Genomic DNA, 24,921 nt, shown 5'->3' on the forward strand with positions numbered 1-24,921 from the left:
TTAAGGTGACCAAACAAGTGGATAAGCTGATGGCAAAAGCCAAAAAGATGCTTGGCCACATAGGGAGAGGAGTGGTCAGCAGAACAAAAGGAGATGATATTGCCTCTGTATAAATCTCTGGTGAGATCTCATTTAGAATAGTGTATACAATTCTGGAGTCCACAACTTCGAAAGGATACAAATCGGCATTCAATCTTAGGGGTGGATTTATCAAAATGTGGTAAGTACTGCATGCAATAGCAAAAGGGGTGTGTTTTATGCTAATATAGCATTTATCACTAATTACCTGTGTGAAAAGCTAAGTTAGCATGGACCTGTTGTATTTCCATCATTCAGCCACCAGGGGACGGGGGGGGGGGGGGGGGAGAGAGAGAGAGAGAGAGAGAGAGAGAGAGAGAGAGAGAGAGAGAGAGAGAGAGAGAGAGAGACTGGCCATAATATCATGGCCCATAGGTAGGTATTTGTAACCCTATGGTAGGCCCACCTAGTAACTCGAGGTGGGGTTTAGGTAAGAGTGTAGGGGGTTAGGGGCCACTTTGACATTCTACGTGACACCTACGAACAGAACAGTGGTCTCTTGTGAAGATTTGCTGGCCTTTGGAGTGAGGAAACTCACTCCAAGATGAGATTTGGGCAATGTTCTCTCATCAAGCTAGGTTGAGAGAACATTGCCCAAATCTCATCTTGGAGTGAGTTTCCTCACTCCGAAGGCCAGCAAATCTTCACAAGAGACCAATGTTCTGTCCGTAGGTGTCACGTAGAATGTCAAAGTGGCCCCTAACCCCCTACACTCTTACCTAAACCCCACCTCGAGTTACGAGGTGGGCCTACCCTAGGGATACAAACACCTACCTATGGGCCATGATGTTATGGCAGGTGTTCTCTCTTTTTCTCTCTCTCTCTCCCCCTCCCCTGCCCCCAAGGCTCTGGACCTGTCAATTCACTTATGGGAAACATTGCAAATGGTGATTAAACCTTACATCACGGCTGTGTGATACAGGCTAACTCCTCCTATTTTCTGAATTTGCATCGCACCATATGATATGGTGCGATCGCATGCATTAAAGGCCTATCGCATGTGAAAACGCCTTATCACATTTTGATAAATGACACCCTTAGCTACTAAAATAATCAGTGGTCTTCATTCTAAAGCAGATGGAGACAGACTTAAACATCTGAACATGCATATCCCAGAGGAAAGGTGACGTAGGGGAAAGATTCCCATGCACAGGAGGGGAGCTTCTTTCAACAGAAAAGAAGCTCTAGAATGAGGGGTCATGGGATGAGGGTGAAAGGGGGTAGACTCAGGAGTAATCGAAGGAAATATGGTTTTATGTAGAGGGTAATGGATGCATAGAATAGCCTTCCCGTGTAGGCGGTGGAGAGAAGAACAATATCTGAATTCAAGAAAGCAAGAGATAAACACAGAGGATTTCTGAGGGAATACTAAAACAGAGGATAAGTCAATTTGTGGAATCCAATGGATTGCAAGATTCAAGGCATCATGATTTTACCACAATTCTGGAGACTGTATATTCAGTAGGACAGGACGGAGTCAGTCCTGAGGGTGGCTACTAAAATAGTCAGTGTGGTCTTCGATCTAAAGCATACGGAGATAGATTTAAACATCTAGACATATACCCTAGAAGAAAGACGAGATAGGGGAGATATGATAGAAACATTTAAATATCTCAAAGGTTTCCATGCACAGGAAGTGAGCCTCTTTCAACAGAAAGAAGGCTCTAAAATGAAGTGTTATGCAATGAGGGTGAAATGAGATAGACTTGGCAAAATCTTAGGAAATATTTCTTTATAAAGAGGGTGGTGAATGCATGGAACAGCTTCCCAGTGGAGGTGGCAGAGACAAAAACAGAGTCTGAATTCAAGAAAGCATAGGATAAATGCAGAGAATCTCTAAGGAAATGATGGGAATTTACTTTTTAAAGCTTAATTAATTGGGTGAATGGGCAGACTGCCATACGGTCTTTTTCTGCCATCATGTTTCCCATGTTTCTGTGTTTCTAGGGACAGTAAAGCTAAATTAGTTGGGTGAATGGGTAGACTAGATAGGCTATATGGTCTTTTTCTGCTGTTACATTTCTAAGTTTCTATGCCTATACTTCAAAGGAGGCAATTTTCAGCCTGGCTAATAAATGGGTAAATAGCTTTTAAAACTGTCTGCAGCAAGTGATATTTTTGTGGGCCCCCTCTGAGGACAATATAAATTGAAACAGGAGTGCTGTAACAATTTTGACCTCCATACCATAAAGACCAGTAGTACTGTGCTTCAAATTGGTGGTGGTGTGAGGCTGCTACCCAGCATTCCTAGAATTACCACCTATGAACTGCATAAACCACTGTATCAAGGTTGTCCATTATACATGGAACTTAGTACTGTAACTGTATAATTGCATTAGGAGGCTAGTCCAACTATTTCCAATAGCTCTCCCAGTCATTGAAGTTTATCTACATTCATGTTTAGGGCTTTATGAAAGAACAACTAGTGTGGATATAGACTCATAGCCAGCATATTCAAGAGTTTGCACAACTTTCTTAATGAAGGAAAAAAAGAAAACATGACTGGATGCAAATTTACAAGGGCATAAACTGTGGTGACAGTCTAGTAAGGTTTTACAGTGTATGGCGCTCTGTGTATTTTTAGTGGAACTTGGTCTCTCTAGCAGAGGCATCGGGGCTTAATATATGAGAAGTATAAGCAAAAACAAACTGAATGGGAAAATGGCAGGTGTCGGATGACAATCAGCCAAAATGTTCAGAACACACAGCACCTCGTTTATCCTTTCCCACACAATATTTTTGTCTAACGTAATGTTATGTAAAATGTCTGATTTGCTAAGGCTTGGCTGCCTGTTACAGGACTTGATAAATAGGGGAAATAAGAGCCCAGAATGATGATATTCCAATACCAGTCATGGTAACTCGATCCCTTCTTTGGGGCTTAATTGTAATGTTTAAAGGTTCTCCTTGCTAATGATGCTAAGTAAAACAAATCTGCAGTCTATTTGCTTCCAAATTTTCTTGGCACCCAAGTACTATGCACTTTTGGGCTGCTGGGGTACTTTTTTCATTTCAGAGAAATATGGAACATTTGCATACTGACGTATAGATTGGGGATCTCTGCAGAGGTGGCGTGTATATGCAGTCGAGGGGCCTCTGAGCTGTACTTAACAGGTTAAGGAATGTGTTTAGGCAAGTACATTAGTCCTTACAGGGAATATATTAAGACTCCTGCTGTGTTGCAGGGTTTGTGCAATTCTAGCTTTTACTATGAATTTCTATAGATAAAACTAAACAGGTAAGAATCCCTCAGCAATGTCTGTCCACATTTTAAAAATGAATAAAATATGCCTATTTGAGCTAAAAAGTAAATTTGAAGTAAAAGTCAGGACGGCAAAATGGTATGAAATGGAATCTTAAAATATTTCATGTAAAAAAACAATTTAAGTGCATATCTTACCCAAAATATTGATAGGTATGGCTCCTCTTAATTTTGCCTTTAAAATAATCTCCTTTATCCTCCTTGATTTTCAGAGATCACCCCTTGAAACCTCAAACTGTTAGTCTCTAACAAGTGAAATGTTCAATAAAATGACTTAAGAATTATACTGAAATTGATTTTTCAGGAGTAATTTAGTTAGAAACAACATAAGAAATGCTCACAGTTACATTTCAGGTGACTAAAAGTTGGCAGTTCTGCAAACAGTCTGCTCTGCATTAAAAGGTCAGGTTTGGTGCCTACCTGTGTAGAGAATCTGGGTCAAAACATGTCTTGGTGACATCAGTAATATTGGGATTACAGCAGTCCCCACCATCAAAGTTGTATCGCTCATAATTATAATCCATGTCACACACACCATTCTGCTTCTTCTTGGTAGAAGACCATTGCCGCAAATGTCGACAGTCCCCACCATCAAAGCCGGTCAAGGTGTGATTGCACTCTGGGTCACAACTGTCATCTCCAATCTTGCTGTTATCGCAGTTAGCCAAGATAAGCCGCTGACGCAGAGAAGAGTTCTTCACCACAAGCTCTTCCAGTTCCCAGGTAATGTTGTAATGGCTGAAAGCCTCAATCAGATGCGCATGTTGAATTTCAATTTGCTGGTGGCTTACCGTTGGGTGCTGTTGGCTATCATCATACAAGTTCACAACTCGATATCGAACTACCTTGAGTTGTCGGAATGTTGGAAATTTATTGTAGCTTGCAATCACCTCTAAATTATCACAAATGGTCTGTCCACATACAGGGGGTTCAAGACTAGTGTCCAGCAAGAAATCATGTTGGTAGCTGTTCTCAGTTTCAGGGTTATTGCCATCTTTCATGGGGGACCAGGTGTTTTTCACATTCTCAAAGCTCTCCTGAAGTACAAGTTGAGGTAGAGGACCATCCAGTCTATCAAATGCCTGTTCCATGTCGACTGCTATCTCTTTCTGAGAACGGGCCATTCGCCAGAGACTGAAGTGTTTTATGTAACCCCGGTAGTTTTGATTCATGGCATTCCCACCAATCATAAGGACCTTGCACTTCCTGGTCAATGGACTGAAGATGCCACCAACTTGTTCCCCACTTATCGCTACCTGGGCACCATTCACATAAAGTTTCATCAGGCGCCCATCATAAGTGGCAACCAGATGTACCCACTGGTTGGGGAGGTAGCTGCGATGAGCAGTAATTGTGGTCACTTTTCGAGCACGATCCGTCTTCAAAGAGAAGAAATAGCGGGGGTCTCTATTCCCCTGGTCACTCACGGTCTGAATCCCCAGGACCCATCCTCGGTCACGGGAGGTGTAAGAACATTTGTCATATAGTCCTATGTGCCCCCAAAAAAAGAAATAATGTATAAATAAGAATGAAAGAACATATTTAAGTTAAAAATATCAGAGTATTAATATAGATCAGCAGAATTAAACTATCTGAAGATTAGGAACTACCTTAGGAGATGTACAGTACTATTGGATTTCTGAGCATATTTCATCCTAACAAGCACACATCCATGTTTGGAGTGTATATTCTGGCCACCAGTTTTAATGTCTGATCTTTATAAATTTCTAAATGGGAAAGTGAAAAAAGGAAAAAAAACAGCTATGACTATTATTGTAGTTCAGTAACTAGAAGTTTAGTGAAATCAATGGTTTACCTATGATTACACAGAAAGTCAATTATCAGTTGATGGGCCTGAATACATCAGTCTCAGAAATTCCCCAGACTCACAGTTTATAGCTGTGACAAATAGGTCCAACCTCCTCTCTAAGAGCTAACATTTGTCAAAAGTTGTAATTTGGGACTTTCCTACTATAGTAAAGGCCAAAAGTAGTTTGCTTTTAAATGCTCTGGAAACATATACTGCTAACTTTAGAGGGTGGTTCTTATATTTCATATAAGGCAAGACATAATGAATTACTGAGCTGCCCACTTAAAAATGGCTGCTATGGTCATTCACAATGATGAGACTTTCCATAGTGCTTGCATCCATGTTGTTCATAAATTATGTATTGAGAGCTCAAATTTGATTTCACTTCTGTAATTTACAGAATGTACCAAGGTCACATTGGACTAAAAATAGTTACTAAGCTATTTTATATAATGCAATCTATTCTGTGAATGATACTTGTGTAAATATCACTAGGTGCAGTATAAGAAGGCAAATCTGCAGTCATGGCTCCTCAAACATCATGCAAAGACTTTCCGGTATCATACACTCAAAAGTACTTTCATACACATATCACAAATTCATTCATTGCAAATAAGTAGAAATACAGGAAACTTCACATAGATCCTTTGTTATTTTATCTATTTATTTAAATGCTTCTACAAAGCTATGCTTTCTTCTAAGGGTAGCCAACTTTCAGGTGCTCTTCTGAACTGGGACTAGGGTTACCAAATGTCTAGCTCTGTTTCTGCTGGTCAGGCTGATCTGGGTCAAATTTATTTCCCAGAGAATTGTATTTATTTATTTTAAAATCTGTTGTCTGCCTCACACAAACATTATACACAATGATTTACAAGAGAACATAAATACAATTAAACACAATACATTCATTAGTTCATAATACAAACAAAATCATGGACTTGCAATTCTGATTTCCCTAAGACAAGCAGAACTACAGCTCCATACATGCAGTGTGATAAAACCAGGACTGGATCAGCCTGACCAGCTGAAATGAAGCTTGTTTGCAACCCTATGTATAGAAGGAAGAGAAGTGTGACATTAAGCTCCATTATAATGCATTGAATGGATTCATATTTTCATAATAAAGTGGAAGAAAATTGGGCATATTTTTTTCAACCAAGATGGGAAATTGTACATCTACATCCAGAATCTAAGTCACTTGTCCATAAGTAAAAACAAGGTGCTTGCTCAAAAAATAGAATGTGGAGAACTACAAATGGCTGACCAACTGGTGGAGGAGCAGCCTATTCAACACCTGAAGAAAGATGGACTTCACTCAACCAGCTTAGTATTGATGCTGAGGTCTGCTAAATTCAACAGCTGACAGCTCATATGAAATCTGTAACCATGTATAAGAAGCCATCCTTCTAAATATAGTGCAGATGGCTACTCTATTTCATTCTCATACATTAGTTGAGTAACAGCTATGAAAAGGCTGAATGCTCATCTCACTAACTCCAAATCAACCACTGTTATTGCCAGCTGACATCTTTAAAGCTCTATACCTAGAAATCAGATTTTCTTTGAAATACTGTCCAAGCAAGTGAAAACTTTTACCTACCCAGACAATAAGCATAATTTACTATGGTGAGGAAAATTATTCCCTAATCCAGTTGCTAACAGAATAATAAAAACTTTATGACTATCTCCATCTATATTGCCCTCATTAGATATCATTGGGCTTGGGCTATGTCAAGGAGATCCTCGTGAAATCCAATCAAATTTTGAGAAAGAAGCTATAAGATTTCAAATGCCTTTCTCTACAGAACAAAAAGATAACTACAACATAAAATATGCCCTTCATAATGTAGAGATTCTCATAAAATTCATTACAAATTATCTAGTGCCTTTGAGATGTGATGACATCTACATATCTTAAAGAAAAAACAGACAAAACAGATCGACAAACCAGGCTAGCCAGAGCAATAGATGATGACTAGCCAGAGATCACTTATGGGAGACCAAGCATTGAGGCATAAAGTTGCAGGAAGAAAAAAAAGAAAAGAAAAAGATGTTTCTGTGGTGGAGCTCCAATCAACCAGAATCCCAACCATCAATTGAAAAAGAAGACTAGACAAGCAGAAGTGACTGGAAGAACTGGTAATTGAAGAGGACTACAGAATAAGGAAAGTAAAGTGACATGGCAAGAGGAACCTTGGCCAGAGACAACCAAGTTTGGAGGAACAAGATGGACCTCCCTATCTGATAAACCTTAGTGGTGAGACCTGTAAACTTTTTCCCAGAGAGACAGAATAGTGGCAGAAACTTGTGAGAGATTTCCAAGATTATGGATTGAAAAAAACAGCCAAATAGAAGCTAGCAAGCTTAGCTAAATTAGCTCTTTTGTCATTTATCATTAGGGCCTTTGTGCAATGTACTCTCTACCTAGCTTGATGTACTCTCTACCTAGCTTCAGTCAAGCTAGGTAGAGAGTACATTGTACAAATCAACTGCTCTTTTAGTTTTCATTGCTCCAAATGACAGAAAATCTTCAGTAATGTCAACTTTGCTGTTCATACCTCTGACTGTGTATGTAAAACTGCACTCCAAAACCTACCCACCCTGAGTTAAAAGTGTTCCCTCTTACAGTGGTATAAATAGTAAAGTTACAGAGGCTCTCCCTCTCGCTTTCTCTCTTGTTCTCTCCCCCAATGGCATGAAAATTTATTGCAGCTTGTGGAAAATTAGCCTAACCACACACCCTTTTTTATCACGGGCACTATTTTAGCTATATTTATAACTTTTTGGATTAATCTAGATCCATGTTTCCAAATTTCTTTATATTCCTAATTGCTAAACTTTATATGACACTATGATGAATGATGGTATTGTGTAATCTCTGTTTAGTAAATACATGGTGCTGTGTTGCTGTTTGTCATCAGGCAGTAGTACACAAATGTTCTAATCTGTGAACTGCTGTATGTATAAATGGAGAGACTTTCCTAGCATTTTCTTGTAGAACATTTGATTAAACAAATTTTTATATTCAGTGAACATTTTCCTGCTTTATTTTGCATGCAGGCAAGAGAACACTATGTATTTGACAGTCCCAATGCCTATCAGGTAAATTTTCAAAGGCCCACGTGCGTAAATTTCAGGGTTTACGTGTGAGAACGGGCTTTGCTCGCACCATGCACACTTTACAAAAGGCCTGGTCACGTGCATAAACCCAATACATGCACAAGTGCCAGGCCTGTCAGAAGGGGTGGGACGGGGGTGGGCCGGGACAGCACCATTAGCTGCTGTCCCTTGGAAGTGTGCATTGGCAGCTGACTGGCGTGCAGAAATTGTTTCTGCTCCGACAGAGCAGCAAGTAAAAAAACAAAAAAAAAATGGGGATAGTTAGGGTTAGGTTAGGGGTCGGGGAGGAGAGGGTAAGAGGTAGGAAGGGTAGGGTTAGGGATAGGAAAGTTCCCTCCCAGTCCGCTCCTTAATTGGAGCTGACTGGGAGGGAGCTGAGGCCCGATTGCATCGCCGCGCATAATTTACTAAAATTCATCCCTCCTGCGTGCGCCGCCCATACATGCCCATGCGGATTTTAAAATCTGGCGTGCATGTGCACGCGCGCATGTTATAAAACTTGGCACGTCCATGTGCACGCGCCAGGAACCACGTGCACATGGATGCTCGATCCTTTTAAAATCGACCTCTATGGTTTCTAGCATCACATACCTTCCAAACACATTAGTTATATGTCTGAACTGCTGGAGACGCATCTAACAGAAATTAAGATCAATTTTCACCAGAAGAGCCTATTACCAAGGGAAATATTGCACGAAGTACACGGAATATAGAATCTCTGCTTCAGCTGTGATGTTTCAGCAGCTTGTTTTGTTTTAAGACACAAGGAGGTCAATATTCAAGACTAAATATTTAAATGGATAACTTGGAGTTAGATGGATAACTTGTGAGTTATCCATCTAATGGCTTTGAATATTGACCTCAAGAATGTGTTGGGGGAACAATGCCTGTGTGACTTGCTTCCATGGAAAAACACTATGTTGCGGAAGACAGCTAAAACATGCGCCTATCTGCGTGGCAGAAATGTTCCAATTCCTAATACAGGATGCATACATAGGGCAAATGCATTGAAAACTGACAATGCAAATGATTTATAGCAGAAAATAAGAATTTAGAAGTTTGAGATTGGTAGATTTGGGATATGTGAAGAAGTGTGTTTCTTGGATTTCCACCCTGATGAAGGTGAATGGCCGCTGCAGAACTTTGGGTTTTAAGATAAGTGTGAATAAAATACTTTTGGGAAAGTAGAGGAGTTCTATGGGAAATAAATTTGATTTTAGGTTTTCCATAAACGTTATTTGAAAGATAAATGATTCCTTTTGGAAGCCATAACTAATATGTTCTAGAGTGCTTGGAGTCTGATACCCTTTTCAGAGAAACACCCAGATAATTTACCGAGTATATTTAGTGGCTCTGTCCAAAATGGTAGTGCTTAGAGAAAGTGAAGAGGCAATTTTCACACAGCCTCACCTAGTGGCAAAATCTGCAGGTGCTTTTCAGGTATGAATAGATGGAAGAAAAAGAGCATATGCTATATCTAGTCTGCCATTTATCTTTACAATTTCCATCACTCCCTCAGAGAAATCCCCAGTATTTATCCCATGTTTTCTTGAATTCAGATACAGTTTTTGTCACCACCACCTCTGCTGGGAGGCCATTTCTTGCACCCACTATCCTCTCTAAAGAAATATTTCCTAACATTACTCCTGAGTCTGACTCCTTTCACCCTCATCCCATGACCCTTTATTCTAGAACCTCATTTCCAATGAAAGAGGCTCACCTTCTGTGCATGGAGATATTTACAATCAATCTCTATATCATATCTTCTTTATCTCACCTTGCCTCTAAGGTCTAGATGTTTAGATCTTTAAGTTTATTCCCATATGCTTTAGTACGAAGACCACTGACCATTTTAGTAGCCACCTTCTAGGCTGCCTCCATCCAGTTTATATCTTTTTGAATGTGAAGTCTCCAGAATTGTACACAGTATTCCAAATGAGATCTTACCAGAGACCTATGCAGGGACAATACCTCCTCCTTTTTTCTGCCGACCATTCCTCTCCCTGTACAGCCAAGCATCTTTCTGGCTCTTGCCATCACTTTATCCACCTCTTTGGCCACCTTAACATCATCAGATACGATGACCCCAGATCCCACTCTTTCATGCTTAGAAGAATTTCACCTCCAATGCTGTACTTTTCCCTTGGGTTTTGCATCCTAAATGCATTACTCTGCATTTTTAGCATTAAATCATAGCTGCCAGACCATAGACCATTCCTTGAGCTTTGCTAGATCCTCATGTTTCCCATATCACCCTGGTTGTCTACCCTGTTGCAGATTTTGGTGTCATTGGCAAAAAGACAAACCTTTCCCAGTAATTCTTCTGCTATGTCGCTCACAAAAATGTTGTAAAGAATTGGTCCAAGGACCAATCTCTGAGGCATACCACTAATAACCCCCCCCCCCCCTTGTTGGAGTGAACTCCATTTAATTTACCACTACCCTTTGTCACTACGCACTCGGCTAATTTCTAACCCAGACGGTCCCTCTAGCTCCCATATCAAGGGTGCTCTATTAGGGATGTGCAGACCAAAAGTTTAAGTTCATAAGTCCATAAGTCGAAAGGGGGTCCCATTTGCGGTCAATATGGACATATGGAGAATTCCATAAGTTGAGTCTATGTCCATATGTGCAAATAAAAATTTAAACCCCTCACCCGCCTTAATCTCCCCCCCCCAAGACTTACCAAAAACTCCCTGGTGGTCCAGCGGGGTCAGGACGCCATTCCTGAACTCCTTTGCAAGGAGCACGTGACGTCGGCGTCACGTCGGAGTGACGCGGTGTCACGTGATTCCCCTCGGGTTCGCTCCGGGACCCCTCGTTGGGCTCAAAAGGAACTTTTGGCCAGCTTGGGGGGGCCTCCTGACCCCCCTAAGCTGGCCAAAAGTGCTTTTTGGGCCCAACGAGGGTTCCGGGAGCGGACCCGCGGGGAATCACGTGACGCCGCGTCACTCCAACGTGGCACCGACGTCACGTGATTCCCCTCGGGTTCGCTCCCGGAACCCTCGTTGGGCCCAAAAGGCCATCATGTGAGACAGCTTTTATAGAGTTTCCAGCATAACAACTTATTAAGTACATTATTCCGTTTTTTTCCAAGGTGATTCTCTCGCATACCTGGTGTCACATGCCAGATCTAAAGTTTTAAAGCCTTGCCTGAGCAAGGAAGCAAGATTTTCCTTTAAACAGCAAAGTTTTCTAGAACTGATGAGATCACTGAGAAGTCGCTGGGGCATATAAAAGTAGCAAGGCCATGCCAGATCCTGGCTTTATTACCACTCTGATATAAAACCCCATATTTTGCTTTATTTATTTTAAATGATTAAAAAATAATTGTAACCTGGATGCAAATCCCTTGGTCATGAGTCAGACCCATAGTGGCTCTGACTGACCATTGTAGTTCAACACAAATCAGCTCAGTGAAAAGGGATCATAACTGTGTCTGGTCAGCAGGTTTCCATCACAGACCAGTCCAGTAATGGCCCAGAGAAATGATTCATTGGGACTACATTTTGGTTATGACATGCTGATGTCAGAAGGCCTGTATACCTGTATTTACTAAGTATTATTGTAATATATTATAACATTAATGTACCAAAAAAATTGCTGGGAACACAACCATAACAGAAGAGAAGAGAATAAAGAAGTTGTGATAGCCTAGTACATTCCTGTTACCACTGACAGGAAGATTGATCTGTGAAATCCAGATATTGTGGTGAAGGAGAAAAACACAAGAATGGCATTGCTGATAAGGTGTCAGTACCCAGCAACCATTCTGTGGATCGTAAGGAGAAAGCTAAGATCCTTAAGTACCAAGTGATGCAATCAGAGACCAAGAAGATGTGGCAGAAAGGTACAGAAACAGTCCCAATGCAAGTACTGAGACTGGCATTAGTAGTAAAGTTGAGATGTAGAGAGTTCTAAATTTGAGTCTTTTTGCCCAACTAATATTGATGAAGGTATTTGTAGCTGGCCCTCCTTGTCGATAGACTCACTTGATAGTGTTGCCCCCTTAGTAGTGAAGTGTAAAGCTACAAAGAGGTTCCACCCATGGCTGACCCCTGAAGTCAGATCCCTCAAATCTCAATTGCGTCAGAAGGAATGCCAATGACGTAAATATTGCTCAAGCGATGATCTAATGAAGTATCACGCTTTGTTGAATTCCTACCATTCTACTATCCAGGATGCGAAGTGCATCTTCTATTCTAAGCAGATCCATGACATCGGCTATAATCCAAAAGAACTTTCATAAAATATAAACTGAACTAATTTATCTTGAAAAAATTATCTATTTTTTCCAAGTGTAATTTTTAAAGTTTGTACAATGGTTTATTTGAAATGAACATTTGTATTCTGTATTTAGCTGAAGTAGAACCTTGTAAATATAGATTTTATCACATCCAAGTGACTGTGTGTTGTTCTTACACTTGGAGAACTGAGTTATATTATGCACTGGTTGGAGGCCTCCTGACCCCCCCCAAGCTGGCCAAAAGTGCCTTTTGGGCCCAGTGAGGGTTCCGGGAGCGAACCCGAGGGGAATCACGTGACGTCGGCGCCACGTCGGAGTGACGCGGCGTCACGTGATTCCCGTCGGGTTCGCTCCCGGAACCCTCGTTGGGCTCAAAAGGAACTTTTGGCCAACTTGGGGGGGCCTCCTGACCCCCCCAAGCTGGCCAAAAGTGCCTTTTGGGCCCAACGAGGGTTCCGGGAGCGAACCCGACGGGAATCACGTGACGCCGCGTCACTCCGACGTGACGTGGACGTCACGTGATTCCCCACGCGTCCGCTCCCGGAACCCTCACGGAACTTTTGGCCAGCTTTGGTAAGTCTTGGGGGGGGGATTAAGGAGGGTGAGGGGTTTAAATTTTTATTTAGATCAACAATCGCGATTTCCAACGTATTCAACATAGCTATGTTGAATAAGTTGGAAATCCGATCGTTTACGCCTCATCTTTTTTTTAAGTTAAAAAAAAAAAATAAGTTGCGTTTTCCATTTAAGTTCAAAACGAATGCACACCCCTATGCTCTATGTATTTATAAGTGGCCTTGAAAGAACCATGTCAAAGACATTACTGAAATCCATTTGTGCTTTCCTTTAATCCAACTCTCTGGTCATGCAAACAAAGAAACTGATCAGATTTATATGACAAGATCTACCTCTGGTTAAACCATGCCATCTCAGATCTTGCAATCCATTGGATTCCAGAAACTGCACTATACTCTGCTTTAACAGCAGTTCCATTAATTTGCTCACCACAGAGATCAGACTAATGGGCCTGTAGTTCCCAGCCTCCTCCAGACTTCCATTTTTAATATGAATCACATCTGCCCTTCTCCAGTCAACTGTAACTACCCAACTCTAAAAAAAGCATTGGAAAGGTCAGAAGGAAAAGCTGCTAAATTCCCTTGTTATCCTGGATGTATCCCGTCCAGCCCCATCATTTTATCAACTTTAAGTTTAGTTAGATGCTCATGAACACAATTTTCTGAAAATCAGTTGAGGTTTACTTTGCTTCCAATCTTATTTTTGTTCATGTTATGTGCTACTGCTTCTGACCCTTCCACAGTGAACAGTGGACAGAAATATTTGTTCATTTCGCTTTTTCCTCATCAGCCTCTACATATTCCTCATCTTCTCTTTCATTTCTAATTCTCACAATGCAACTTTTATACTTCCTTCTATTATTAAAATATCAAAAAAAGTTCAGATACTCCCATTTTACTGTATTTACCTTTTTTTTACCATTTTAATTTTTGAAGTCTTGAGTAGTTTCCCAACTTCACTTTGCTTTTCCGGATATTGTCTGTCTTCCTCTTTCTGCAATCTCATGTAGTTTATGAACAGTAACCTTTTTTCCCTTACCTTTTCAGCTACTTCTTTAGAAACCATAATGGCCTCCATTTCCTCTTGCACTTCTCTCCTAACAAAAAGGTTACTTGTCTTTATAATATCTCCTTTTAGTTTTGCCCAGTTCTCTTCTACTTCCTCTAGATTTTCCCATCCAGCTAACAACTCCTTGAGATACTCCCCCATTTTAACAAAGTTAGTTTTCCTGAAATCTATGACCCTCACATTTGAATTAATTTTCATCTCTTATGCTCTAGTACTGAACCACGCCTTCCGGTGATCACTGGATCCTAGGCAGTCATCCACTCCAATATCATAAATACTGTCCCTGTTGGTAAGCACCCCTCCCCCCCCCTTTCCATGTGGGCTCCATTACCAGTTGACAGAACGGTTCTCTTTGCAAAGAATCCAGGATCTCCCTGCTTCTAGAAGACACCACAGCTGGGATGTCCCAATCAACATCAGGTAGCTGAAATCCCCTACCAATAGCACATCCCCTTTCATAGCAATTTTGTGAATATCCTCCATTAAATCTCTATCCATTTCTTCTGTCTGATAGAGGTATTTATATTACACCAATATAAATAGATTAACCCACAGTGCCTCCTCCTTACCTCATAAGCCTGCAGTTCTGTTGCTTTAATATTATTTGTTATGTATAGTGCATGCCTCCTCCCTTCCTTCCTACCCAGTCTTTCCTGAATAGATTGTAGCCCTGTACAATTACATCCTAGTCATGGTTTTCCCTTGTACCACATCTCTATGTCAGTCACAACATGTAAATCAGCTCTTTCCATGACTGCCTCTATATCCAGGCCTTTATTTCTCATACTATAAGTAATAGTATACATAGCTTTCCAGATATTAACCTTTTTTCCCATTTCTATACAAGTTTTTAATGGTGTCAGATCCCAGCCCTGATTCTCACTGAGCTGGAGACCCACAGGAGCAGACGTAAACTGCCAGGTCAAAAGAAATAAAGTACAATGGGAGCACAATTTAATCAGTAGAGAACCACTAAGTAATTTAGTAGTTGAGACCTTTATTAGGCTAACAAATAAGTAAAGATGTAAACTTGAGAGACTACTACAGTCTCTTCATCACTCTCTAGATAAAGTCTCTAAACTGCAGCACTTTGATTGCTATATCAGTCCTGCAGAAAGCCTGGATCTTCATAGGTTATGTTACCTTTTATTAAGTCAACATATAAAGGGGTTATAATGAACTTTCAAGGTCATATAGATCCCATCAGCAGATGTACATGTGTAGTCAGTAGAGAGGGACATGACAGTCAAATGAAGCACATCCAGTTTCTATCTTTAATTCAGTGCCATGTGCTACACATCATATGCACTATTAAGAAATGCACTTTACACTGGATTTCAACAATTTGAAATGCTACGTCTGAAAAAGACACATTTTGAAATACTAAATATGATTTAATAGGTCTTAATAAATGTACTGAATTCAGAGGCAGAGACTAGCATTTCTTTTTAAATCTGTAATTTCTTGCACACCAGCATATAGTACAGCTTAGCTCTGCTAAATTGACATGTACCTCATTGCACAATTTATGCATGTTATATGGCAAGAAGAATAAAAACAAAAAGGAAAGAAAACTTCATTGTAAAAACATGGTAGAATAGTACATAAAAATATTATAGCTAAAAGGCATTAGAGAAAGGAAGAGACTGGTAGTACAAACCCACCCACATTTCCCCCCTTCTTCTCTGCCACAACACATACACACGTGCCTTCCTTGCACCCTTCCACCAATACAAAGCAGAGCTAAACATCGCAGCCTGTGTTAGAGCATCCCAAATTTGATTAATATTAACAGGCTAATACAAGGGTAAGCAACTCCCGTCCTTGAGTGCCGCAGACAGGTCTGGTTTTCAGGATATCCACAATGAATATGCATGAGATATATTTGCATGTGATACCTCCATTGTATGCTAATATATCTCATACATATTCATTGTGGATATCCTGAAAAACCAAACCTGTATATGGTACTCAAGGACTAGAATTGCCTACCTCTAGGCTAATATATTAAAAGCTAGGGTGGCCTGCACCCCAGCATTGCGAACAATTCTTTCTTCTTCCTTAATCTTGACCAAGTTGTACAACAGGCATCTGTTAACAATCACTCATTAGCAATGTGCTCTAGTGTCAACAGAGCAGAGGTTACATGAACGCTTACTGTATTTTCTCTCTTAAAAAAAAAAAGTTCCAGATAGGAAAAGCTGAACGTTTTGAAACAGGCCTTTTTTCTGCACGCTCTTATTTTGCTAGGGGCTCTCTGCTCCCCCTTTTCCTGTTTCTTTTGGAAGAGAGATCCCAGGGTTAGGAAGGTAATATGTTTATACTGTACATCTGTAGGGCACACTCAGTTCAAAACCTTTTCAAGACCAGCTTGAAGCTTACACGATACTTCTGAGCATGAAAGAGGGAGAGTTTGAGATTGTTTTTCGTAAAAGAGCCCAGACACTGTATGTTCCTTGAAATCCTCAATAAAACCATAGTGCTGAGGTTAATGTTTCCCTGGGAAACTGGAGCTCCAACATTACAGCAGCCAATAACTGGTGGTTGATAGCTATCAGGTTCCTTTATTTCCTTATGAAACCAAACGATCATAAAAGTTCAAATCTAGTTTAATTCAAAATCGCTTTTTTTAACGGTGCCTAGGAAAAGGTTCCATATGTGACTTGGCCAATGGACGTACACACTGAAGATCCATTCCCTGCTAAATAGGGCTGACCTCAGGAGGGTGTGAGGCCCAGGGTGAATTATCAGTAGCAGGGCCCTGGGACACTGAATTTATAGTATTGAGAATATGGCCACCAAGGCAGAGCGGGGCCCCCCCAAACTGCAGGCCTCAAGGCTGTCACCTCTGTTTGCCACCCTCTAAGGACAGCCCTGCCTGCTATTTAGACTAGCCAGAGCCAGAGCTGGGGGTCCTGCAGAGCCAGCACAACCCCTGCTGAGAGTCTTTACAGTGCACTCTAGCCCTGGAGAAAAATTTGGCTTACGTTCATGTTTTCAAAAGACGGCCCCTGCAAATACCCAAGCTAGACATTGAAAAGGTGGGTGAATTCTCAAGGCAAAAACACAGGGATGCTTTAAAAGGTGATGAATGGCACAGCATTATTAAGCCTTTCCCATCATTGTGCTGATGTGTAGCACTGCAGAAGACTCTGACTGGACAACTCAGCTCCTGTGGAGGCCGGGGTGCCCTTAATAATTAAAAAACAACAAATAAATTCATCTTAAAGTGCAGCAGGGAATGTTATTTTCTCCAACACATAAGGTACTGACTGCACTACTGGAAGTGTATGTTCAGCTGTGCTTCTTTCCATATGATGTGGTGTTCATCTGGGTAAGAATAACTCAACCAGAGACTTTGTTTTATAATAATATGCTGTAATCCATCTTCGGCTCATTAGTGACAGCTTAAGACCTCCTTCAGCCACCTTTGAACTTTCTAGCCCACACCACAGTCTGCTGCTTACCATGGTGCTGTCAAAGGCCTCATGGGTTTTTTTTTTTGTTTTTTTTTTTCACTTTTCCATGCCAATTAGTTTTTCTTTTCTTTCTTTTTTTTTTTTTAGAGAGAGAAAGATTTGGAGAGTGTTATAATTTGAGACATTACATAAATTGTGACGGAGAGGAGAGTGAAGTCTAAACCCCTCCCCCCCCCAAACAACGTACAAATACATTCTTTCTCAGTCAGCCTGTAAAGGGTCTGCTCTGCTGAAGAACAGAAGCCGAGGTGAGGGGGGCTCAGTTCTGAAAAGGGAATTTAGGTCAACAATCAAAGCCTCTGTCAGGGGGGGCCCAAGAGCAGGCTGCTAACTGCTGGGGGACTTTTATTTCCCCTTTCCCTGCTTCAGTCATTTAGTACGGTGTGAGTGGAATGCTTCAGAGAGCAGATATTATTCTATATAGGAACCTATGGAAAACTTGTATCTATCAGGGAGGAAAGAATGTAACCAGACAGATCTGGGTTACGATATCCCCACATTCACAGCAGCTGGAGAAGGAGGGAAGAATCACCAGAGGTGCGGCGGGGCCTTTGCTTGGGTCAGATGCAGTGGTTTTATGTCAGGCAGAAAGATAAGCCTAAAGGGAGAGGGACAAGATGATGCAAAGTGAAGGGAAGAAAGAAGCTTGCTTTTTTTTCATAACATAGGACTGAATGAACCTTTTTCAAGGTACAGAGACAGTTTACCAGAAAGCTTTGCAGCTACCTCTGATGAGCACAAGCAGAAGCCATCATGTGCCTTACTGCCAACATAATAGTTTTTCTTTTCTTTACTTTAAATAAAGCAATGTTTATTCTCTCTGGCAAAGCTTTTCTTCCCACACTACTGTTTCATGTCTAATCCTCCAGTTTAACCTAATACAGGGTTCCCAAACCTAGCCTGGTAACCATACAGCCAATCAGGATTTCAGGATACCCACAATGACTATGCTAGAGATAAATTAGCATGTATTTGGTTTCTAATGTATGCAAATTATCTCGTGCATATTTATTGTGGATACCCTGGAAACCCAACTGGCTAGGAGGTCCCCAGTACAGGTTGGGAAAGCTCTGACCTAATACTTCTCATTAAGGTGGAAAAGTAAAAGAATTCTGTCATAACCTAAGCAGAAAGATGGGAGCAACTCATTCGTAACCTATAATAATAATAATTTAATAATAATAATTTCTTTATTTATACATCTTCCTGAATTTTCTTGTAGCTCCTTCCAGATGTATTCATGGAAAACAGTGAGATAAGGCTTTATCCACAGCTTCTTCTACTGTTGCTTATTGACTTGTCCAGGGGTTGCCACAAACAGAAAAGTACCAATGAAAAGACAACAGGTCTAACTGCAATGCTTTATAGTGCAACAGCATGAACCAAGCATTAAATCTATATATCCTGTTGGACTGTTCAAAACACTAGCTCAGGGGTCTCCAAACCTTTCAAGAGAAGGGCCACATAGGACATTTCAAATCCACAGGAGGGCCAGGATGAAGGGAGGGGAAGGTCCTTTTCATAATTTTCTGAACGAGGGGGGAGGGAAGGGGCGAGCCCCACTGAGTTGTTTGCTGAGAAGGGTTTGAGGTATGAGCAAAATAACCCTTCCTGGAGACCCTAATCCAGGGAGAGATATTTGGATTTGGCCAATATCTGGGCACATTGTTGTCCAAAGCATGCATCCTTAGGGAAAATGTCCATGGCCTCCTCTAGCACTGCTCCGAAGAGATAGTGGCATAGTTGGGAGTGCCAGGAACCACCATCTTTATCTGGCTTTTCCTGGCAGCCTCACAGAAGCCGCAGCTCAGTACCACAAATGCTTTTCTCCCTCCGCAGTGGCCAAAAACTCCATATGGCTGTGCTGCACCTTCTTTCCCACTCTTCAGCCCAAGGGGCTTCACTTGCACATTGCACCAGCATCTGCCGCCCATGCCACTCTGCTGTACTGTCACTTGCACTTCTGATTTCAAGTATCTGAGCTGATGATAGTGGTGGAATGTACTCCAACCGCCACCATTGCAGGCCAGATCAAGCTCCTTCTGTTGTCACTACTGCAGGTCAGATCAGGTTCATTCTGCTGTTGCTGCCAGGGGACAGATGAAATTCAACAAAGGTCATATCCGGCTCTCAGGCTATAGTTTGAGGACCCCTGCACTAGCTGCTGGGCCATTGAGCTAGTCAATCAACTTCCCAGTAGAGTCTCTGCTAATAGGTAAATTATGAGGTTGATATTCAAACTTTTGGAGTTAGCTGGAAAAAACATGGCATTTAAATGTAACCCCCCTTTCATGGGGTGCACTGAATAAAGAGGCGGTCACACAGTTCCCCAGGCTGCTCCTCAAAGTCCTAGACCTTTCTTACTTTCAAAGATATATCACAAAAGTCTCTGGGTACACTGGCATTCATCTGGTGGTGGGGAGGTTTAAACTTCTAGGCCGCTGGTGCTATGGGGGGCAACACAGTCTCTGTCCTTAATTCGCACCACATGGCTCAAGCTGGTCAGTATACTCACAGCATAGGAGGTCTTCTAGGCGATACAGCCTATAAGAAACCACAGACTCATGAAGGATGGTGTTCAAATAAAAGTTTACTTAAGTCTGGAAAGTAAAATCCAAGTCAAAATGATGAAAACCAAAAATAACATCAGGAAATCAGAATAACAAAAACAAGAGTCTCTTTATCTGTGGTGCATCCCCAGGTTGCTCTTCCTCTAGCAATGGAACCAGTATCCAACTCAAAAAATGCCTTCCTCCTGGAGGAAAGGGTAGCCTTTAAAACAACCAGTCTTGACCACGTGTTGGATGATAATGAAACATACTTTCGAAGAAAACAGAAAACTTTAAAACTTTTCTCAAAAACTGTTGATAATATCCAGGTATTCTCCTTTACTGTTTTCTGGCACAAAGGCAAGGAAAACATCAAGGTACAGCTGTTCAAGAGTGGGGGGAAGTGCCCCTCTTTCAGTAACCGACCCAAAATCCAAAAATACCCCAAACTCTGTAATCCTGAATATCTTCCAAAATCTTTCTCTCCTCAAAACACCTCACTCTTCAATTCTCCAGCCACTCCTGAGTCTGTCCAACTGTGAAGCGGCAGCGACCCTCTGGTCAGTCCTCTTAGCCAAGTCCAACAGGGAGTGGAAAGTGCCCTCTTGATCCGTCTGCCAGGAATGCAGAAAGGCTTTGTGCACTTTGCAGTATTTCCTAACCCTCTGACTGAGCAGGCTCAAGAGGCAATTTATATCCTTTCCCACAGAAAGATGGAGATAAAGCAGGAGGAGGACCTAAAAAAATGCAAAAAAAAACCCCTAGATGCTGAAACAGGGCAAAAATATTTGTGACAGGCAAGGTTGGGTTGCAAAAAACTTTCCTCCCATTCATTATCCAGCTAAAGTTTCGCTGGATAAAAAACAGGCAGTGCGGGGGGGGGGGGGGGGGGGTATTCTGGGTGTGTAACTAAAACTTATCTAGCTAGCACTGATATTCGGTTTTAACCAGTTAATGTTATCAAGCTAACTCTGGTCAGAAAAATTACTGTCCTAAAGTTAGATGGCTGATTTAGCATGGAGAGTGGGTATCAATCCTTGCCCACTCCCCACAATCCCCTACCTTAAAGAAAATGGTGGTGGCAAAATCCCCAATTTCCACCCCCACCTGGGTTAAATACTAAGAGCATGCTTTTTTTCCCCTTATATTCAAAAGCCCGGTGAGGGGCAAAGTTGACTCAGATCATTTTATTCGGGTAACTGTAGCCGAATATAGTCAGCAGGAGACTCACCCAGTGAAATTCCACCGAATATTGTGACTGCAGTGGGTCAGTTAACTTCTAACCAGCTAACTTGCTTCTCTGATCTCTTAAGTGGCCAAAGAGGAAAAATCTCTTTAACCACAGAAACATACAGAAAGATGGCAGTATGGCTAATCTAGTCTGCCCAATATTATTACACCTCCATGAATCTAGAATCTAGCTGCTGCTGCTGCTATTTAGACACTATGAGGAAGATTTTAAAAGCGTTGCTCGCACAAAAATGGCCCAATATGTGGGCCATGCACGAGCAACGCAAATTTTAAGAAGCCGAGAAGGGCGTGCTTACATGCACGTATGCGCACCCAGAATAAAGAGACAGGTCCAAGCCTGACATGTGTAATCACAAATTTTCCACTGGGAATACACATATGTTGCCTGCATAAAATTTTGCTACTGCTCCTCATCAGGCACAAGGGAGAGAGGGAGAGAGAGAGAGAGAGAGAGAGATTCTGTATAGAGTCAGTCTGACACTCTCTATATATGTACGTACTACTCTAGATGAGCACTTTGAATGGGAGTGGGTTTTCGGGAGGTGGGTTGGGGATGGGGGTGTATTATTACAAACATTGAGAGGTATTCCTAGTAAAATTGACATCAGTAAAGAATTATAGCTCTTATAAGTAATTTGTAATGGCACCTACAGTGTGTTAACCTTGAATCCACCATTTTAAGGAAGCCTATTTATATCATTTGAAAAGATGGAAATAGACAAATAGAAATTGGGGGCATGACTGCACTAACCAATCATTGTAACATATGTCCTTTTGGGGGTACCTATTATAAATACAAACACGTAGCTAGTAATAGGAAGATACTGCCCATTTTAATACATCTGTTTTTTAGAAGAACCAATCAGTTAAGACATAGTCCTGTCAAAAGAGAACACAGTCCTTTGAATTATAATAAAGACATCCTTTCTACATTATCATTCATGCCTGGCGGGAAAATGGAATAAAGATTAAAAATCCATCGTTGTTCTTTATGATTCAATAGATATATTTAATGTTGCCACCTCTATCAGAAGGAATGACAGTTTTCACAATAGTCCAACGCAGTTGTTCAAATGTTTGCTGATGTTGTAAGCACTGTTTAATTATTGGAGAGCCTAGTTTCTTAGAATGCAATCTACTGCGGTGTTCACGTAATCGCGTTTTAATAGGTCGTGACTTTCATCCTACGTATAACATGGGATATGTACATTGTAACAAGAGCCACTTGGATAATGGCCTATTTGTTTTGTCACATCAATAAGATCAGGATCCGAAGGCAAGGAGGCACGTACTACTCGGTTTTTGATATTTGGTCCCCTTCTAAAAGAAATTAAAGGGACTTCTATAAAAATAGAGTGGAATTGGTACATACCAATGATGCCATATGCTTTAAGCCAGTGGCTCCCAACCCTGTCCTGGGGACCCCCCAGCCAGTCGGGTTTTCAGGATATCCACAATGAATATGCATGAGAGAAAATTTGCATGTTATGGGGGGGTCCCCAGGACAGGGTTGGGAACCAATGCTTTAAGTAATTAATGCTGATTTATCAGAATGTTGTAACACACATACATTTTGTGTGGTGGTTTCTTATTATGATATTCCAATGGTATATTAAAAGATTATTATGATTGATCTCATTATGATAAATTGATATTGCCAATCCATTCTCTTCTTTAGTAATATGAATGTCCAAAAAGCAAATCTGGTGCAAATCTGGGTGCATAGTAAATTTAAGAAAAGGGTCTATGGTATTTAGCCAGTCAAATATTTTTTTTTAGTTGCAGCTCAGTAGAATCCCAAAGGAAAAAAAGGTCATCAATATATTTAACCCAAAAAAGAATATTTGAAAAATACACAGATTGTATAATATATATAAATGTGTATAAATGTAATGTCTATGGCTATTTATATTTGAGATTATTTTAAGTGCAAGAAAATGGTTTAAAAATATACACAAGAGACCAATGATTAAAAATAAGTCAGGTATTTTTCATCTTAGTGGTTGCGAGAATAAATTAATATTTCTCTAACCATATATAAGTGATTTTTTGCTAAGCCCGACTACTATGAAGGTCTCTCAAATTTTGGCACTTTTATGAGTTCTGTCACATGTGGTTCTTGATTTATCTCCATACCATCATCGTCATTTGCCTGTCCTCACAATGTTCTGTTTGAGGACAGGCAAATGATGATGATGGTGTGAGGGGGTCATTTGTTTTACATATTACTGTGTACACTTAAAACAGATCCACAATGAAGAGAGGGACCCGCTTGGACTGGCATTCTTTAAGCTCATTCTTTTTCCTATGCTTGTTTTGGTATCAGGTGTTCTTCAGAATGGGCATCATTCAACCCGGTCCTTCTTTGCTTGCAGCTTTTTCCTCATCACATTTACAGATTAGGATATTGCTTAAAGCCAAAATGAATCCATTAAATCTAAACTAAATTATTACTATGAGTAAAAAAACTGATGAAAAAACTATACATTTTAGCACCATAATTATATTCAGTTGAAATTTGCATTTGCCATTACTACTACAGTAGCTTGTTTCAAATGAGATACTGCACAGTATGCATGCACTTAAATTGCATCTTGGAAATCTTTATATCCTTAAGGTTCCTCTATGCTGATTTGTGGTTTTAGCTTGAATACATTATCATTTCTATTTATGGGTCACAACTAAATGCTGAGATTAGTGAATAGTTTGAGCTGAAACTCAATCCAATCAAATTTCAGCCTGGTTTGATTTGTCATTTTTTTCCCTCCAGGAAAATCATCAAACTTGATGCATCAGATTCTTTCCTAGTTTCAGAATTAAAATATGCTGTTTTGGATGGTTGATGTCAACAAATTAATTTTTCACCCAATGAAATAATTCACTGCCATTCAACAATAGTTGTGGCCAATAAGAATCACCACATAGTTCCTCCCCATCTCTGAGAGGGAAGAAATAGATGACTTAGCCTGCCTGGTGTCACTGTGTGCTGGGATGGAAAGTAGGAAGAGACTTTCTAATCCAGGGGTAGGCAGCTCCAGGTACTTAAATGCCACAAATAGGTCAGGTTTCCCATATATCCACAATGGCTATGCACAAGATATATTTCCTTGCACAGCTTCCATTGTATGCAAATATATCTCATGCATATTCATTGTGGATATCCTTTTTGTGGAACTCGAGGCCCAGAATTGCCTACCTCTGTCTAGTCAGTGAATAACTAAGCACACGCCTCAGGCTTAGACTAGTCTAATAGGCCTAACTCTGATGTGCATTGTCTTTGGAGGTGTTGCCACTGGTCAGTGGTCAGCAATTACATAAAGTTGCCTTCTTGTTTGATGTGTTACAATGGTATACACACTCAGAGTGGTTTTGTGGGGAGAAATAGTTTTTTTTTCTAATTCAAAGTTATCTTGGTTAAAAATAGGTAAACAGACGAGCGTGTGTGGCAGTGGGTTCACACACAAACACAGTTTGAGCATTTG

The 24,921-nt window shown here is 40.8% G+C and overlaps 1 protein-coding gene across 1 annotated transcript in view; it reads right to left on the bottom strand.

Moving 5' to 3' along the window:
• Window positions 1-24,921, bottom strand: part of PAPPA (pappalysin 1) — a 611,319-nt gene that overhangs the window by 521,618 nt on the left and 64,780 nt on the right. The window contains exon 2 of the mRNA XM_029613956.1: window positions 3,761-4,829. Within this exon, the coding sequence (XP_029469816.1) occupies window positions 3,761-4,829 (1,069 nt within the window). The remainder of the gene's footprint in view (window positions 1-3,760; window positions 4,830-24,921) is intronic.

This window comes from Rhinatrema bivittatum, chromosome 8 (genome assembly GCF_901001135.1).
Source record: "Rhinatrema bivittatum chromosome 8, aRhiBiv1.1, whole genome shotgun sequence".
Taxonomy (NCBI): domain Eukaryota; kingdom Metazoa; phylum Chordata; class Amphibia; order Gymnophiona; family Rhinatrematidae; genus Rhinatrema; species Rhinatrema bivittatum.